At 34.0% G+C, this 20,708-nt stretch overlaps 1 protein-coding gene across 3 annotated transcripts in view; it reads right to left on the bottom strand.

Annotated features, from left to right (window-relative positions):
• The window catches only part of LOC106871713 (protein kinase C-binding protein NELL1), a 389,762-nt gene that overhangs the window by 20,688 nt on the left and 348,366 nt on the right, over window positions 1-20,708 (bottom strand). For all 3 annotated transcript variants that reach the window (XM_052976225.2, XM_052976230.2, XM_052976231.2), the window contains one exon: window positions 1,529-1,663. In XM_052976225.2, coding sequence (XP_052832185.1) covers window positions 1,529-1,663 — 135 coding nt within the window. The remainder of the gene's footprint in view (window positions 1-1,528; window positions 1,664-20,708) is intronic.

The raw sequence follows: 20,708 nt of genomic DNA, 5'->3' as shown, positions 1-20,708 counted from the left end.
TGGTAGACAAAACAGAAGAGCTGTCAAATAAACTCTAAATATATATATGTGTGTGCGTGTACATATATGTATGTATGTGTGCGTATATATATATATATATATATATATATATATATATATATATATATATATATATATATATATATATACATATACATACACACAAACATACACATATTCTCTCCCCACTACTCATGTAGCCTACCCAACAGCATGTTATTTCTCTCTTTTGTCCTCCCCTTGTCAACTGTATCATCATTACTATCTCCCTGCTTTTGTCTGTCCAACTCATGACTCATCGGTCATCCACCCTTCAGCCCAACAAAATTTACAGTTGTAGTCTGCCTCCCCATTTCCTCATCTTCCACTCCCTTACAATCTTGCAAACTCTACACCCACTTTTACTCACCTCATGCTTTGAGTGGCCACTCGGACATCTCATTGCAACCATTTATCTCTTCATAGCTTGACCTGATCATTCTCTCCCTCTTGTAGTAAATATGAGTAGCCATGCAATTCCTCCATAAGAACCTGCTCTATCCCACTACCCTTTTCTCATGCTTTAACTCCAAGGTCAGTTCCAGGAATTTTTCGAATGGAGGGCACAAAGTCAGAAGGGAATAAAATTTCAGAAGAAAAGGGTGTAATAACAATATTTAGAAGGGTGCACTTCTTTCCTTGAGGTGGGTATGTGCTTCACAGGGCCCCTTTGCTCACAAGCATAAAGCCAACATTCTCTCTTGTAAGCTGTGATCTCAGTTATGCTGGTAGCATGAGAACAACACCCAGTATACACTGTAAAGTGGTTGGCATTAGGAAGGGCATCCAGCCATAGAAACCATGCCAAAGCAGACATTGGAACACAATGCTGTCTCTGGATCCTGTGAAACCATCCAGACCAAGCCAGCATGGAACATAGACATTAAAAGATGTTGATAATGATGTATACAGAGATATGCATGTGTATATGTATACATATATGTGTATGTATTGGGTTGTCGGGAAAGTTTGTGCCGATTTATAGTAGCTTACCTTTCGACTTATTTGCCATGAAACCAATTTAATTCTGGGAAGATGGTATTTTCAAGTTAAAGGAAAGATGGAGATGCATTGTGCAACAAAATGGTTCATATTTGGTTGATGAAAGATGTAATGGCAAGTATTTATCAACCTTTTTCTTTCCTTAAAAAATCGGCATGAACTTTCTGGACAAACCAATATATGAGTCTTCTGGTGGTTTGCTAAGTGAAACTGTGGTAGTGATCAGTGCCAGTGACACATAAAAGGCATCCAGTTCACTCTGTAGAGTAGTTGTTGTTAGGACGGGCATTCAGTCATGGAAGCCAAACCAAAACAGACATCTGGAGCCAGGTGCAGCTCTCCAGCTTACCAGCTCTGGTCAAACAGTCTAACATACACCAACATGGGAAATGGACCTTAAATGATGATGATGATAATAATGATAATAACGATGACAATGATGATACATATAAGTGCAATGAGAATCAAAATTAATATCAAGACTTACGTTGACACCAGCGTCCATTGCCTCGATAACCATCCTTACACTTGCACCGGTACGTGTGACCAATCTGAGTGCACACTGCATTCACATGACAGGGTTTCTCATCATCTTTATTTGGAGAGCAATCCACAGTCACTCCTGAATTAAATATACACAATGAAGATAGTTTCTGAGTCATCAAGCAGTCAAATATATATATATATATATATATATATATATATATATGTATATATATATATATATATATACATATATATATATATATATATATATATATATATATATATATATATATATATATATATATATATATATATATATATATATATATATACACACACACCTACATACATATACATACACATACACATATACACACTCACTGAAAACAACTTTACATTATACTGAAGGATAACTCATACTTTTCATACGGTACATATTTATTATTCTTTAACAAGAACAGTGTTGACTGTAAATGCAAAGTTTTGGCTTCTGTAGCCTTCATTGGAGAGGCTGATGAAGAGGGCTACACAGGATGAAATTTGAAGTTATGTCAACACTATTCTTGTTAAAAAATTGTGTGTTTTTATATATATATATATATATATATATATATATATAACATATATATCATGTATAGCATTTCATATATACATTATATGTATATATACATATATATATTACATTATATATATATATATATATATATAGTAAAAGAATAAAACAGATGACAAACCAGCTTCAGTCTGACTATTTCAAATGGTCAATATTAAATTTTAGAAAGCCAAGAGTAAGCAAACAAGCAGTTAGAATGAAATAATTAGAAAGAGCACTTCTGATATAATTAATATTGAAAACACAGCAGAGTGATAATAATATATATTGTTAAAATAGTTAATATTAATTATTATATGACAGCATATAAAATAAATGTTATTCAAACACCAGTGTGGTAATAAAATATATTATCAAACATTGCCTTGTGTTAATATAGCAATAATATTAAAATGTTTTGTAAATATGTATATATGTGTATGCATGTGTGTGTGTGTGTGTGTGTGTGTGTGTGTGGTGTGTGTGTTTGTATATATCGTTGGTGAGGAGTATAATTTATAATATTATCTATTAAGTGATGCAATTGTATTTGTGTTTGGAATAAAGATGCTATGAAAACGTGTAGTGATATACTGAAATATTCAATTTATTCTTGTTTGCTATATATATATATATATATATATATATATATATATATATATATATATATATATATATATATATATATGTATGTATGTATGTATCTGTGTGTGTATATGCAAATTTTTGTTTGAGTTGGAACTGTGTAGGGTCTTACATATGTAGGATTGAGATCAACATACCTGGGGTATATGGTTGCCTGAAGGTACAAATAAAACAAAAAAAAAAAACCATGGTTTGGAGTACGTAATTCTTGTTTATATTATATAACATGTAAACATGTACACACATCTATCTATCTATCTATATATATATACACACACACACACACACACACACACACACACACACACACACACACATATACACACACACAGCAATGTAGTACCTGTCAGAAACGAGAGGGTTTATTCTGCCTCCTTTCAGTAATTCTTACTAATTTTGCTTCATGCCTCACTTCATTTTTCTTTGTGTTTCATTTTGTCTCTTTCAGGTATTCTTATTCATTTTACTTCCACCCATTCTCATTATTCTCACCTTTATCCACTTCTTCTCTTCTTCATACACACATACCTCTTTCTCTCAATCAAATTTTGCCTCCATTCTTTCTCTTTATTTCTCAGTGTCCCTCCCCATGTGTATACCATATATGAAAACATGGAAAACAAAAGTTAAGTGATGATGATGAGGATGATATTTAACATTGTCTCGAAACAGATCAAAGAGGAAAAGGATCCTATCACCTTTAAACAGAATCTGGACAAATTTATACAAGGAATACCAGATAAGCCACCTATACTTGAATACAACTCACTCAACAAGAACTCTCTACTCGAATGGACCATGATACCACAAAACATGACTTAAAAAGGATTTAGCTAATCCTATCAGGTGGCGCTATTAAGTTAGACATGGCCCGGACCTATCTTTGGTCGAAACATATCTAAGTTTGGAAGTCAACTTATGCCCAAGTATGATTATTTCCTTAACTTATCAAGTCTGTGCAAGCATTCAACTAAGTCCAAGAAGTTTTTATGCATGAAATCATTTTGAGTGGATGTCGTGCAGATCTGAAGCAGTGCAACCAGTGGCATAACAGAGGTTGAGACAACCAGAAACCAGCCACATTTCAGGAGTTTTTTTATATGAGATTCCCTTCTATTTGAAGGAAGTTCTAAGAACTAGGGGTCTCTCACTTCCATTGGTTCACATGCTAATTAATCCATAACAAGATCCTAACAGGTGTTACTACTCAGGATCAGAGTGGACCTGTGAACATTAGTGGCTAAGAGATGGCTCCACACGCCTCAATCCTGGAACTCCCTTAACCAGGCCCAACCACTGGATGCAGTTTAAAGTCATATACAGGAAAAACAAAAATATATATATATACATATATAGGTGTTGTGTTATATTAAGTATATATTATATATTTCAATTCAACGGGATACACCGTCTGCAAGTAGTTGGGTTCAGCATATTATCCTCCATTTTCTAATTGTTACGCAAATTTTGGGTAAAACCTCCACTTTTACCCGCTCCCATTGATTGCACCTAGTATAGCACTAGCGTAGCAATAATTGGGTACCCTCCCAGTAGTATACTGGATAGATACTATCCCTTAGTGGGTTGAACCCCCAACCCCTAACTCTCTCACGTTATATATATATATCATCATCATCATCATCATCGTTTAACGTCCGCTTTCCATGCTAGCATGGGTTGGACGATTTGACTGAGGACTGGTGAAACAGGATGGCAACACCAGGCTCCAGTCTAATTTGGCAGAGTTTCTACAGCTGGATGCCCTTCCTAACGCCAACCACTCAGAGAGTGTAGTGGGTGCTTTTACGTGTCACCCGCACGAAAACGGCCACGCTCGAAATGGTGTCTTTTATGTGCCACCTGCACAAGCCAGTCCAGGGGCACTGGCAACGATCTCGCTCGAAAATCCTAAGGGAGCCAGTCAGGCGGTACTGGCAATGGCCACACTCAAAATGGTGCATCTCATGTGCCACCCGCACAAGAACCAGTCCAGGGGCACTGGCAACGATCTTACTTGGCTTGCCGGGTCTTCTCACGCACAGCACATTTCCAAAGGTCTCGGTCAGTAGTCATCGCCTCGGTGAGGCCCAATGTACGAAGGTCTTGCCTCACCACCTCAGCCCAGGTCTTCCTGGGCCTACCTCTTCCACGGGTTCCCTCAACTGTTAGGGTGTGGCACTTTTTCACGCAGCGATCCTCATCCATTCTCACCACATGTCCATACCAGCGCAATCGTCTCTCTTGCACACCACAACTGATGCTTCTAATGTTCAGCTTTTCTCTCAAGATACTTACACTCTGACGGGTATTCACATTGACATGACACATCCAACGGAGCATACTGGCTTCATTCCTTGCGAGCTTACGTATGTCCTCAGCAGTTACAGCCCATGTTTCACTGCCATGTAGCATGGCTGTTCGTACGCATGCGTCATACATTCTGCCTTTTACTCTGAGTGAGAGTCCCTTTGTTGCCAGCAGGGGTAAGAGCTCTCTAAACTTTGCCCAGGCTATTCTTATTCTAGCAGCTACACTTTCAGCGCACCCACCCCCACTACTAACTTGGTCGCCCAGATAGCGGAAGCTATCGACTACCTCTAGTTTTTCACCCTGGAATGAGATAGAAGTTGTTTCCTGTTTGTTTACAGTCTTTATTGCACCTGAACATCTGCCACAAACAAAAACTAACTTGCTAGTTAACCTGCCTTTGATGTTGCTGCACCTCTTATGTGTCCATAGCTTGCACCGGGTTGATGATGATGATGATATATATATAATACAAAGAATATATATGTACATACTGACATCTACATGTGTATATAGATGCATATCAGGGTACAGGACGTTAGAACAATGAACTACAGACAACGGAACATATATATATACATACACATATATATATGCATATTTACGTCCGGTTATAAAAATATATCTTTGAGATATATTCTTTTATTTGGTTCAGTCATTTGACTGTGGCCATGCTGGAGCACTGCTTATATATATATATATATATATATATATATATATATATATATATATATATATATATATATATATATATATATATCAAAAATCTAGAGCCTGATCTTATGAAGAAAATGATGAAAGACTGCAACAAGAGGCAAGACAATGTGCTGCAGTTGACCTGTCCAACTCATGATAGTATGGAAAATATACAATGATAATGAAACACACACACACACACACAGCACTGTGAAACAAAATATGTGTCATTATAGTAAATATTTCTCCACATGCAAAAATATCATTAATCTTCTTATGTTGCTCATCTCACCTACTTCTGTATATATTTTTCTTCAAAAAAAACTCTGCTCTGGAACTCTAAAAATCAAATTTCCCTTTTTGCAACAGCTCTAAAATATAATTTGAGATACTATTTTTATTTTATTACAGCACATTTATAAATTTTTTCTAGAATTCATGCACAATGCTGCCAGCCACAAACCTCCTTAACCCTTTTGTTACAATATATGTTGAAATACACAGCTTTTGTTTTAATTAATTTTGAAAATAATGAAGAATCTAGTAAAATAACTTTTGCCATTATCAATCAAGTGTTTGGAACATAAATTAACATGAAATTTTGACGGTAGGTTTTAACTTACATCACTTTAAAACAGAATATTTGCATCATCAAACCAGAGTGGTCTCAGGCAGGTAGGTATCAAAAGGGTTAAAGTTTAGTTAATATAATTAATAAATACATACATTGATTTAAAACATCCTCAATAAATACAACGTACTATTAAGATGGATCTATGCTCTACCAATTGTTTATTATTCATAATATAGCTTATTGTGACAACTAGAGCATGCACTGTCAAATAGTATGATCTAGAATTGATAATTTGTCTAACTCTAGAAATAGTCTTACATTGGTATCATATATTATAGAAGCAACATTTTGTTGTACTGTTAAGTGTCATGTATTGATAAAGACTACCATAGTAACAACAACCTAGTTATTAATATCATCAATAGTAATAAAAACAACTATATCAGTAGTGATATTTCAATGTTATTGCAATATATATATATATCTTATATATATTCTTATGTTATAGTACAACACTGTACTTTGTATTGCTTAGAATGAATTTAATTAGCCATTGGTAAGTACCATAAGGCATCTAGTACTAATACACACACACACACATGTATATATATGTTTGTGTATATATATATATATATATATATATATATATATATATAAAAATTGTAAATCCAAAAAATAACAACAAAACTAAAAATCCTTTGTAGTTTTGTTATTTTTTGGATTTACAATTTATTCTTTCACTGCAACCACTAGCTGGAATACACAGGTGCTTACAATTGTCAAGTATTACCTCTAAATTTCAATTTACCTACGTGATATATATATATATATGTATACATATATGCATATTGAGATACTGACAGGATAGAAAAACAGAGTATTTTCAATGCACCACTCAACTTGAGTTTGAGGCTGTCTACACCCTTGAATTATAGTCTTGATGAAGATCTAAATCCAGGTCTTTCACTTGTAAATCTTATGAATCCAAAGAAGAAGATGAAGTAAGATTTCAGCATATCTTTAATTACCAGTTACTATTATTTCAGTTTCACTCCATTTTTAATGCCATTGTATGTAAATATTTCATGCAAAATGTTATTGAATAGTTGTGCTCTTTTACATTAGAGCAGCACATCAGATTTGTATAACAAAAAAAGTATACTCTCACATTATGTTGTGTGTGATTTTAGATCTAAGCATTTGCTATGTGATAAAATAATGTTATAAAGTATTCCCCGGAAGAACTATTGTGGGTTTGCATTCAAATGTATTATGAACACTCACTGCAGAGGAGGATGCAAATAGATACAATGGTGAAATGTGCATTAGGAACAAACAGTATAAACTGCATGTTGTGTTTATCATATTTTTACTTATAAATATACACATGTGTATGTATGTATGTATGTATGTATGTGTACAGAAATATCAAACAATGAGAATGAGTGCTCAACACTGCACTAGTGGATAAAGATTCTTTATTTGTGATTTAAGGCTACCATTGGTTTCATGTTAAGAAAATTCTCAACGATTATTCATGCCAATTGCATAGAAAAATTGGAGTTTGTGTCCAATTTAGATTAAAACACACACACACACACACACACACACACACACATATATATACATATATATACATTAAAATTATGACCAGTATAAATGAAGTAGAATACTGAAGTGAATGCATTAAAATCTTAAAGAAAGTGAAGTATACAGAAGTATGAATGAATGGTTTTGGATAATAGCTTTTGCTTTACATTCAAACATGATATATTATATAAGTCAGAGGAGGAGATTCACCAGTTCACTGACAAAAACATCAACAATATATGAAAACTATTAATTTATATAATTTCATCTAAAAATCACATTTGGTAGATTTTCTTTTTGTTTTAGAACCAAAGATCTTTTTTTTTCAGTCTTCATTTCTTCAGGTCAAAGATAATCTAGCTTTTAAATGTTGATTTTAATCAGTATGAAGTAACTAATTATTAACAAACCTGAACTAACATGGGTGAAGGAATTTTAAGGGTGAAAACTTTGTGTAAAGATCTTGTGAAAATTAATATTAAATCATTCAAGAAGTTGAATAAAGACCAGAAATATTTATACTCTGATTTCCAGAACTTTTTTTACTAGTTGATGTATACGCATACACACATACAATTGCACACACATGCACAAGCATACACACACACGCATCATGGGAGGATGTACGGCTCCTGAATATTATATGAAACATATATATAAACATGAAATAAATATATACACATATACATGTGTTATTATAACTATGCATACATAAATACACACACACATATATATAGAGACAAACTTAAGACCAGTCCAAACATGTCTGAGAGGTATTTGAGCCCTAATATATGATACATGTATAGTTTTTCTTCAAAACTGTTGGCCTTGTGCCTAAATCAAAAACCATCATCACCATCATCAGTATTATTGTTATTATTATTATTATTATTATTATTATTATTTAATTTTCTTAGTACTAACCACTCTATAGCAGAGAAGCACAAAAATATATTTTCTGACAAGAGAGATTGTATCAAATGGAATTATGTGCCTTGTCCAGAGAGAACACAAAACTGGCAGCCATGTATAAAATTGCAGTGTACGAGGCTATAAGAGCCTTGTAGTTTGCTATCCAGCTAAAATTTCAAATGTCATCATTAAACATAATAGAAAATATCATTCAATTACTTAATTGGTTTACTAATATTTTATGATTATATACAATCATAATTATTTGTATTTTCTAATAATATACTTTAGTTGATTCTTAATCCTTTGTTTGTGCTTTGTATCACATGTGTTAAACAGGACATATTTCTCTGGAGTCCATGCATTGTATACCATGTATATTCCCAATTGTTTTCAACTACCAGAGTTAACTGAGGCTTACGAAAGGAAAGCTCTTTATTACTCAGAAGATATGAAGCAAGGGCTAACTGAAAGTTTGAAAACAAGCATGGACATTGAGGACAAACTTATGAAAATGCTTTGGACAGGCAAAAGTTTAAGAGACATGGCTAAATAAAAGAAATGAAACTGGATTCAAGTTTAAAAAAAATTGTTTTGTATTGAAAATAGAAACAAAAATATATGTCGGAAAATTAAAACTAAGATTTGAAATCTTCTACTGACTGGACTGACCAATGCCTTGTGAGTGAATTTGATAAAAAGAAACTGTGTGGAAGCCTGTTACATATATATATATATATATAGTGTGAGAGAGTTAGGGGTTGGGGGTTCAACCCACTAAGGGATAGTATCTATCCAGTATACTGCTGGGAGGGTACCCAATTATTGCTACACTAGTGCTATACTAAGTGCAATCAATGGGAGCGGGTAAAAGTGGAGGTTTTACCCCAAATTTGTATAACAATTAGAAAATGGAGGATAATATACTGAACCCAACTACTTGCAGACGGTGTATCCCATTGAATTCATTAATTTAATTCATAGCAAAAGTGACAAAAAAAGAAAGAAAGAACCAAAGCACAGGTGTCTATGGCAGACTATGTTATTTTGCCAACCTGGTTTACATATAGAAGTACAAAGTACATAAGGAATTAGAGGATGAACAGAAGTTTAATCTTACAGCTGTTTCGGCCTAGTTTTAGCAAGCCCCATTCTATCCGAATATTCCTTTCCGGAGTGATTATCGGATGACATTTTGAAATGGGGTTACATGCCCGAACCGCTAGGCCTCTTCAGAGATTCACAAAGGGTTTCATACAAATGTAGAGCAAGAGGTAAAAACAGAAGTGTGGTAGAGACCAGAAGAAAAACAACAGCAAAAATAAGATAGAAATAAAAATAAAAAATAGAATTAAAATCAAAATCAAAATAAAAATAAGGGTACAGCAGGAAAATAATAATAATAATAATAATAATAATAATAATAAAGAATACATAAATGAAAAATGAAGGTATAGCATGTGGGACATGCAAAAGTATAAAAAAGATATATGTCAAAAACCCCTTAAAAATACAAGGCACACAAAGAGCCTACAAACATTATAAATAGGTAGCTATAGACACTCCAATGCATATATATGTGTGGGTTCGTGTGCACAACCTTACTCGGATGTCCCCTTACTCCCATGTGTGCATATACAAGTTTTTATAAGCAAACATTCCACCACATACGTTGTTTGTGGCATCAGCGCTATTAGCCGAATCTAGAAAGCTAAGATTAAACTTCTGTTCATCCTCTAATTCCTTATGTACTTTGTACTTCTATATGTAAACCAGGTTGGCAAAATAACATAGTCTGCCATAGACACCTGTGCTTTGGTTCTTTCTTTCTTTTTCTTTCTTTTTTTGTCACTTTTGCTATGAATTAAATTAATGAGTTCAACGGGATACACCGTCTGCAAGTAGTTGGGTTCAGTGTATTATCCTCCATTTTCTAATTGTTATATATATTTATATAAGGGCATTACTACAGAATAATGCCACACAACAACAGACTTCCCAAATAAACACATTTTAGTACTGAATGTGAGGAAAGCAACCATCAGAAGAAACCAACTTTCTTTTAAATAACTCAACTATGTATCGACTGATTTCGCGATTACTAGAATGAAATCTAGTTTCCGTTCATCAGCATAGTATAGTACAAAATATATATAAATAAGCAAAATCCTCACCTTACCAAAACGAACACTCTACGTATCTGACAAAGCAAAGGGAATGAAGTCTATCTGTACATATCTCTTCATAAAGAAGCAGAAATCTTTCTGGGTTGTTCTCGGTACATGTGTGCAAATCAGAATAAAATTCAGCATTGAATATACTCCGTCCGCCCGTGTGTGTGTGTGTGTGTGTGTGTGTGTGTGTGTGTGTGTGTGTGTGTGTGTGTGTGTGTGTGTGTGTGTGTGTGTGTGTGTGTGTGTGTGTGTGTGTGTGTGTGTGTGTGTGTGTGTGTGTGTGTGTGTGTGTGTGTGTGTGTGTGTGTGTGTGTGTGTGTGTGTGTGTGTGTGTGTGTCTTTGCATCTGGGTTTGTCACTCCACCACTGCTTGGCAACGGGTGCTGGTTTGTCTATGTCCCTGTAACATAGAAGTTTAAAAAAAGAGACTGATCCAAAAGAATACGTAACTAACTTAAAAATTCCAGGGAAAGTATTGGTAATGATTTATTTGATTAAAACTCTTCAGTGTGGTGTCTCAGCATGGCTGCAGTTCAATAAGTGAAACAAGTAAGAGATAAGATACTCCACTAACTTTATTTTGAAATTTCAAAGTTAAAAAAGAATAACAAGCCTTCCCACACTACCAAGAACCTCTCAAATCAAATTTCCAATTTCTAAAAGAATCAATTCCAACATAATGCTAGATATATAAAGAGAATTAAAACTCTATGAACAAATTTAGCAGTAGAATTTAGTTCAAATACTAAATTTTACTACTGGATTGATATGTAAAATAGTTTTCCTAACTTATTCCACTGCATAGACTACAGTAAGCTTTTAGTTGTTTAAAATAGACACAAGCAGAGGTGTATGGCTAAGAAGCTTGCATCTGAACCACAGGGTTTTGGGGTTCAGTCTCATTGTATAGCATTTGGGCAAGAGTCTTCTGCTACAGCTTTGGACTGACAAAAGTCCTATGAGTAGGTTTGGCTGATGAAAACTGAAAGAAGCCCACCTTGTGTGTACACACACACACACACACACACACACACACACACATATATTATTAGATAATAAATCATATGGTATACATCTGGTAGCTTACTGGAAAGCAGGGTTTGTTTCACAGTATTTGTTGGGTATTTGATTAATGAGAGTGGCAGAAGATGGAAGATATATATACATACATACATATATATATATATATATATATATATATATACGTGTGTGAATGTGTGTATGTTTGTGATTCCCTGCTTTGGTATCATGTAATAGTTGTAAATGAGTGTCACTGTCATACAAGTAATGTCATTGGTTCCAATATTCTGGCCATGGGAAAATATTACCTTACTTGGAAACAGGAGAAGAATAATGACAGGAAGATCATCTGGCCACAGACCATCTGGATTAATAAACTCCATCCAACCCAATCATGGAAAGATGGCTGTTAAAACGATGATGATGATGAAGCTGATGATGACAATGATCAAAGTTTTCCATTAAATCAAAAACATCTATTGGGAAAAAAAAAGTGTTCATTTAATTAATTGATACAAGTGAATTTTTCCTAGAGATGATTTCACCTTAAGAGCAGATGTGGGTATAAACCTCAATGGCCATAATATTCCCGTGAAAAGTGATTATTAAGGTTTTATTATATTTGAAAGATGTGTCTGATACACATTAATAGAATAATATTGGTTTCAAATTTTGGATCAAGGCCAGCAAGTACAGGAGAGGGGTTATGTCAATTATATTGGCCCCATTGTTCAACTGGGATGTATTTTATCGACTCTGAAAAAATGAAAGGCAAAGTTGACCTCGGTGGAATTTGAACTCAGAATGTAAAGGTAGATGAAATGCCACTTAGCATTTTGCTTGGCGTGCTAATGGCTCTGCTAATTCACTGCCTTATATTGATAAAATGATATTAATAAATGTTCTAGTATAGATACAAGGCAAAGTTTGTTGGTATGGTTTTAGTGATTGACAGATACTTTAGTATTATCAACCCTGGAAGAATGACAGCCAAAGTTAACTTTGGTAGGATATGAACTCAGAATGAAGAGAGCTGGAACAAATACTACAAAGTATTTTTTCAGGTTTTCTAATGATTCTGCGAATCCACTACCCCTAGAAAATAAATTAAAATAAAATTTCAATATAGCCACGAAGCCTGAAATTTGAGGGTCAAGGGTTAGCTGATTAAATTGACCTCAGGACTTGACTAATAATTTATATTACCAACCCCAGAGGGATAAAAAGCAAAGTTGGCTTCAGTGGGATTCGAACACAGAATGTAAATAACCAGGATAAATACTGCATGGCATTTTGTCCAATGCTCTAATGACTATTAATCCAACAATAAAAATATAAACAGAATGACAAACCAGTGAGATTAGTAGATTGGTGGTAGTGGTGCAATGCAGATATAAATTATCTTATTCCATAATTAAGACAATAATATTGCTCCCTTAGATAATATATCATAGCCACACACAAAAACAATGTTTGAAAATGGGGTGATAAAATGTTCTTTCTATTCTTGGCACAAAGCCAGCAATTTTGAGGGGAGGGGAAGTCAACTACATCAACACCCAGTGCTTGGCTGGTACTTATTTTATTGACTCCAAAAGGCTGAAAGGCAAAGTTGACCTCTGTGGAATTTGAACTCAGTATATAAAGAGCTGGATGAAATACTGCAAGACATTTTTGTCTAGTACTCTAATGTTTCCTCCAGCTCAACACCTTAAGCCTTTAGCATTTAAACTGGCCCCTCACACAAACCTGACAGTATTATTGAAAACATAAACAATCAATTCATCAATGTCTCAAAGCTACAAGATTATGCCTGATTAATTTGAAACAATGTGAATGAATAAGTATTACATTTGGCTGAATAATCTGAACGTTAAAGGGTTAAATGATAATAAAATATGTCAATGAGAAAATCTTAATTGTCTCTGTAATTCATGGAATATAGGAATATAGGTTAGGTAGAAAATCCAGACAAAAATACCCATGCACATACACATTGAGGTACGACAACTACTGTTGCTGCCTACTGAAGCAGAAACATGTATCCATAGGTGACTTCTTGTTTTTAGCAAAAAGAAAAAAAAAACTTCCTTAACACCAATGTCAACATTGGAGAATTCTTGTTTCTTGAGATTATTCCTCTTTTTCTATAGAATTTGTCGTGATTGTCACCAGGCATTTATTTACTGTCTCTCAAAGCAAAGATAATTTCAATAAATGAAAAATTCATCCTATGTGGTCTTCAAAGTACCCTTAGATGTGTTTTTGTTGTCCAAATTCATGCCACTGGTTACAGTGAGTTATTTCTCTTACTTCATTTCTGTTTTACACAGATACACACAGCAAACATGTACATATACAGGCATACATACATACAAATATATACATACATATATATGTGGGTGTGTATGTGCATGTGTGTGTATACTTTGCAAATGTAATGACAATGTAAATGTTAATAGAATGCGATTTTTCTTCTCTTGTAAAACGTCTTTGACATACACTAAAGCTTTTCCAGTAAAACATTTTTTATACAAAAACTTTTCAGTAAAATGTGATTGTTTTTTATTGTGTAAAACTCACATATTAGAAACATACACTAGTATTTTTTACTTCTTTCATATGAAAACATCTTTTTGTGTAATCATAATTTTATACCTTTACTTTCATGTATAGAGATATATAATAGAAATATTTATGTCCTATGTTAAAAAATAAAACTTGTTTTAGTCAAATACATATATAAATTTAGTGCAATTTCATACCTTTCATCCCTCTTTCCCTCCCCCACTCTCACTTACTCACTCTCTCTCTCTCTCTCTATATATATATATATATATACAGGGTGCAAAAGGTATTTGAGGACATACCTTTTTTGGGTCATTGCTGCATTTTTTGCTAGCTCTGTATAATCGTTGTTTTAGAAAATAATAATGGCAGACCTTCAGCTTACTCAAGAAATGAAGAGGCATGCTGTTATTGTGGTTATAAAGGCTGAGCATAGCAATTTAGAAACATCTCAATTTTTAAAAGTTGCCAGATCTTTCATCTATAGAGTTTGTAAGGAGCCAGAGACTGAAGATAGAAACATATCACCAGTACCAAAGCATAAAAAACATTCTAAATGCTCTGAAATCATCAGAACACCTGAATTTATCCAGCAAATTCAACAAATCATTGATTACAATCCCAGAAAATCCATGAGGTCAATTGCAAAAGATCTCCATGTGTCAAAAGGAACAGTCAGAAATGTTGTCCCCGAAGACATCAGATATAAATCTTATATGATGAGGAGAAGTTAGTTTGTCAGAAAAAGCAAAAGAAAATCACTACATCAGATCTAAAAGGCTCTTAATCAAAATGAAAAATCCAGTAGAAGAAGACGTGATTTGGTTTTTCTCAAACGAGAAAAACTTTGACCAAGATCAAAAACTTAACAGAAGAAATGACACATGGTTATGTGCAAACCCTTCAAAGTTCCAAGAATTATGCATACAAAATTTCCTGCAACTGTCATGCTTTTAGGGGTTGTCGGCAATGAAGGACAATGTGATACCTCCTTACTTCTTTCCACAAGGTTAAAGTTAACTCTGTTGCCTACATTGAAGTCCTGGAAATAATTGTTAAGCCCTGGATAGATGGTGTATGCAATGGAAGGCCATATGTGTTTCAGTATCCCACATGGCTCTAGTAACACAGGAATGGATGGCTGAAAATTTTCATAATCACATAACCCCTAACATTTGACCTCCAATCCATTGTACTATTACATGTGGAGTGTTGTTGAGAGAGAGAGGTCAATGAATACGCCCATAATACCAAAGATTCTTTGAAAACTGCAGTAGTCAAAGTAATATCCAAAATGAATTAGGACTACTTGATTCAAGCATGTAGATGATTTAGATCCCATATAGAAGCAGTTGTTGAAGCTGAAGGTGGCTTTATTGAATAACATTATAGATAAGAAGGTTTATTTTTATCCTCATAGCATTTTTTGATAAATAAAGTTATTATCTGTTATTATATATCTGTTTTGTTATAGACATAAATCTGTCCTCAAATATCTTACACACCCTGTATGTATATATATATATATATATATATATATATATATATATATATATATATATATATATATATATATATATATATATATATATATAGATAGATAGATAGATATAAGGGCATAGAGATAGGTAAAACAAAATACATTTTGTTGAACTAACATTTAAGGATTAAATGTTTATTCATTTCCAGACTTAATTTGCAGTATCTGGTTGTAAAACAATGCATCAATAATATGTTATCCAACTCATGCTATCATGAACAAAATAAAAACCAAAGGAAAGTGCTTTATGAAATATATCCAAGAAGTAAACTGTAAGAATGGTAGCGGATGGTCAAATACAAATGTATTTGATTTTCAGATTTTTTTTACACAGTATCAAGTATTCATACTGTATATAAACAGCCTTGTATAGCTTATGAAAATGTATACTTTCTGCTGATTAAGCCATCTGGTAACAACATACTGGTGTCTGCTTGGCTGGATGAAAGAATATCTTATCTGATGATTTGGTGTTGATGATGTTTTTAATTTGTAAGTAACCAGACTTTGTTTCTGATTGATTCTTTGTGTATCTCTCTCTCTAAGTAGGTGCAGGCATGGCTGCATGAAGTTTGTAACCCAGGATGCTCTACTGATCTTGCACCACATTGACCTCTTGAGATTTTGTTTATTTTCTTTTCCACAATTTTGCAGCCTTGCAATAAGACTTCTATTTTCATCTTCCTCTCTCTCTGGACAAGTCTCCAAAACATTATACTTTTCTTTTACCTCATGGCATAAAACATATTCCACTATTAGAGCCATAGATATAAATCATACACGTGTGTGATGTGCATGTATGGTTATGTTATTGTAAATCTATATAATTTTTGTTGCCACTTAAATATGGATGTTCTATTAGAACAAACTATACTGTGGTAGATACCCTAGTTTGTTCAAATGAAAAAAAAAAACACTATATATTCACCACACTCTGTGTGTGTGTGTATATATATATATATATATGTGGAGGTGCAATGGCCAATGGTTAGGGCAGCGGACTTGCGGTGTTTGTGATTCTCAGACCGGGAATCACAATCACCTAAAACTCCATGAGGCTCCGGCAGGGGCAGGTGGTGAACCCTGCTGTACTCTTTCACCACAACTTTCTCTCACTCTTTCTTCCTGTTTCTGTTGTACCTGTATTTCAAAGAGACAGCCTTGTCACACTCTGTGTCACGCTGAATCTCCGTGAGAACTATGTTAAGGGTACACGTGTCTGTGGAGTGCTCAGCCACTTGCACATTAATTTCATGAGAGGCTGTTCCATTGATTGGAACAACTGGAACCCTCATCGTTGTAACCAATGGAGTGCCACGATATATATATATATATATATATATATACATATGATTAGATAAAGATAGTTATGACTAGTTTATGGGGTTACCCTGGGTTTCACATCCATAAAGTACTTAGCTTTACAACGTTTCTTCAGACCCCATAGACCATCCATAATTATCTTTATCTAATTACTCTACTGTTCTATAATTTAGTGTGTTTCTCTTTTGGATTTATGATTTACTGACGGTATATATATATATGTATGTTATCTATTTGATGGAGAAAATTAAAAAAAAAACATTGATTACACAAGAATCATATCTGTATAACATAGGGAATTATACATTGTATATGACCTGGATGAGTCTGAAAATTTACATGAAGACAATTACATGGATGTGTATTTGTTCTTAGTATGATATTACAAATTAGTATTGAATGACTGGAGGCAAAGTAGAGAAATGAGGACTCTTTAGTCTAGTAGCAAACAAAGCAACATTAGCAGAAGATTTCTTAAAGCTTTTCCCTATCTTCATGCTTTAAGCTTCTCTACATTTCATGTCTAATCTCCATAACTGGTTTCTTCTACTTTATGTCTGACCTTTGGTTTCCTCTATTGATTCTACTATAAGTTGCACTCAAACTCTTTGTTCCTAAACCTTTCTGCTGTAATTCCCTACTCACCAATCTTTGTATAGCCAGCACAGTCTATCAACTAATTGCTTCTTCTTCATCATCATCATCCCCACTGCTGCTGCCGCCACCACCATTTAATGTCTGCTTTTCTATGCTGGCATGGGTTAGATGGTTTGACTGGAACTAGTAAGCTGGAGAGCTGCAGCAGGTTCCAGTCTGATTTGACATGGCTTCCATGGCTGGATGCCCTTCCTAATGCCAACCACTCCGTAAGTGTAATGGCTGCTTTTGTTATGTGCCACCAGCACAGGTGCCATTTACATGACACCAGTAATGGCCATGACTATGATTTCATGGGTGCCATTTACATGACACTGGCAACAGTCATGATTACGGTTTCACTTGGCTTGATGAGTTATCTCAAGCACAGCATATCATGAAGGTCTCAGTCACTTGTCATTACCTCCGTGATACAATTATACAAGAAAACCAAAAACATACATTCATCCATTCTTGTAAAACAACATTTGAAACTTCTTTTTTTGACATAAGCACTCACAAAATTTAAATACTATGTTGAATTTAGTGTATATCCTGCCTAATTAACTATATCAAGCATAAAGCCTATTCTGTATGCCTTCCTCTTTGATTTGATGCTTGCATACAAGAACATTTTTAGATATTTACAGTATTGCACGTGATCTGTCATATTAAATTCTATAATTAACTATGTTCAGTTATGAATCCCACCATCAAAAAACGAAAACAAAATGCAGAATGAATTGGTGATAAGCTGATAACATATCACGTATTTCAAACAGGACTGATCTGAACAGACGACAAAATAAGGACATTTAGAAGTGGTTTTATTCATAGGAAAAAAATATCTCTTATTAATGAATATTGTAAAATTTTACTTGTTAGACATCAAACTCAAGATCAGGATGTTCATTTTTGACAATAATTTGGATAACAAAATAGAAAACATGAAGGTGATTTAATACAATATATGATAAAAAGCCAAATAAAAGGTTGGCAGTGTGTGTACAAAGCAACCGACAGAGGACACAGAGAAACTAGTATCACTGAGACTAATCTGATAGAAAACTTCCAATTTCAAGCACTGCCAAGGCTGATTGTAAAATTAAGCATCTTGCAAGGTTGAGGTGAGGAGAGTAGCAGCCAAGAAATGGTTTGTCAATTCAATCAAATACTTGGGACCAGAAATGGAGTTATTTATAGTAAAAGTTATTGATTTATGGCAATTTTAAAACAAGTAAATAGATTTTAGAGAAAGACTGCATCAGGCTATTATTGTTTTTTTATCTCAACATGCAAAAGGTAAGCAGTATGATAGTATTCCAAGTGTTAACAATGGAAATAATTCTGAAGACTTTGAGAAAACTGAAAGATATGACTTACTGGATATGTTATGAACATTTAGAGGATAAAGGTTTTCTTAACATGATGGCTAGTAATTAATAAAATGTGAAGTATGCATAAACAATGAGAACCAATAAGATAAGAGCATGTTATCTGATTATGCTTAACTGGCATTTGGTTTACAGATACATATACAAACATATAAACATTCATACATACATACGTATGCATGTATGAGTGTGTGTGTGTGTGTGTGTGTGTGTGTGTGTGTGCATATTTGTATCTATGATGGGGTAATCCTTTATTTGGAAGATGAAAATTTATATACTTATAGAATAGTAGTTTCCTAGTAATATAGTGAATAGTTAGCATGCCTGTTTAGTTTAACCATGAGGATATGCATGGATACATCGCAGTGAGAAGAAAATAAAAAAATTGAAGTTGTTAGACCAATAAATGGTTAACTTGTCATTGGCTAGTTGTTATTTCTAAATTTTAGCTAAAATTAAAAACTTGGAGTGGCGGAGTATGGGTGATGGAATTGATCTCAGCAGGATTTGAACTCAGAATGTAAAGACATAAATAAATACTTTTAGCATTTCCATGATAGAAACAATACTACAATTGTTTTGATTTGAGTTTATGAAGAGAAGATAAACACCATGAACCACATAAGAAGCATTGGAAATAGGTAAGTTTGGTTACCTTAAGGAATGAATACATCTACAGTTTTGGATAAAGTACCACAAAAAAAATAAAAAATAATAATAAGCATTGGTCAGCCTGGATCTTGTAGAAGCCATTTGCCTGGAGTACTGCACAATGGGACTGACAACAAAAGTCATGTGGTTGAGAAGCAAATGTCTTAACCATACAACCATGCGTGCGCTAAAATATATATATTTTTGGGGCATCAAAAAGCTGGAGCATCTCTGACAACAAAAGCTTTACTTCATGCTAACCATCAAGTGAGAGAACTATATAACTAGCAATGGTGTCTTGGGAAAAGTTTATAGTCAAAGCATAAAATCAGCCATGATGAAATACTGGCTAAGATTGTTGGGAGGCAGCGAGCTGGCAGAAACGTTAGCACGTCGGGTGAAATGCTTAGCAGTATTTCGTCTGCCATTACGTTCTGAGTTCAAATTCCGCCGAGGTCGACTTTGCCTTTCATCCTTTGGGGGTCGATAAATTAAGTACCAGTTACGCACTGCGGTCAATGCAATCGACTTAATCCGTTTGTCTGTTCTTGTTTGTCCC

This window comes from Octopus bimaculoides, chromosome 2 (genome assembly GCF_046866305.1).
Source record: "Octopus bimaculoides isolate indiv1 chromosome 2, ASM4686630v1, whole genome shotgun sequence".
Lineage (NCBI taxonomy): Eukaryota > Metazoa > Mollusca > Cephalopoda > Octopoda > Octopodidae > Octopus > Octopus bimaculoides.
The sequence above is the reverse complement of the archived record's forward strand: the minus strand, read 5'-3'. Positions and strand labels throughout refer to the sequence as shown.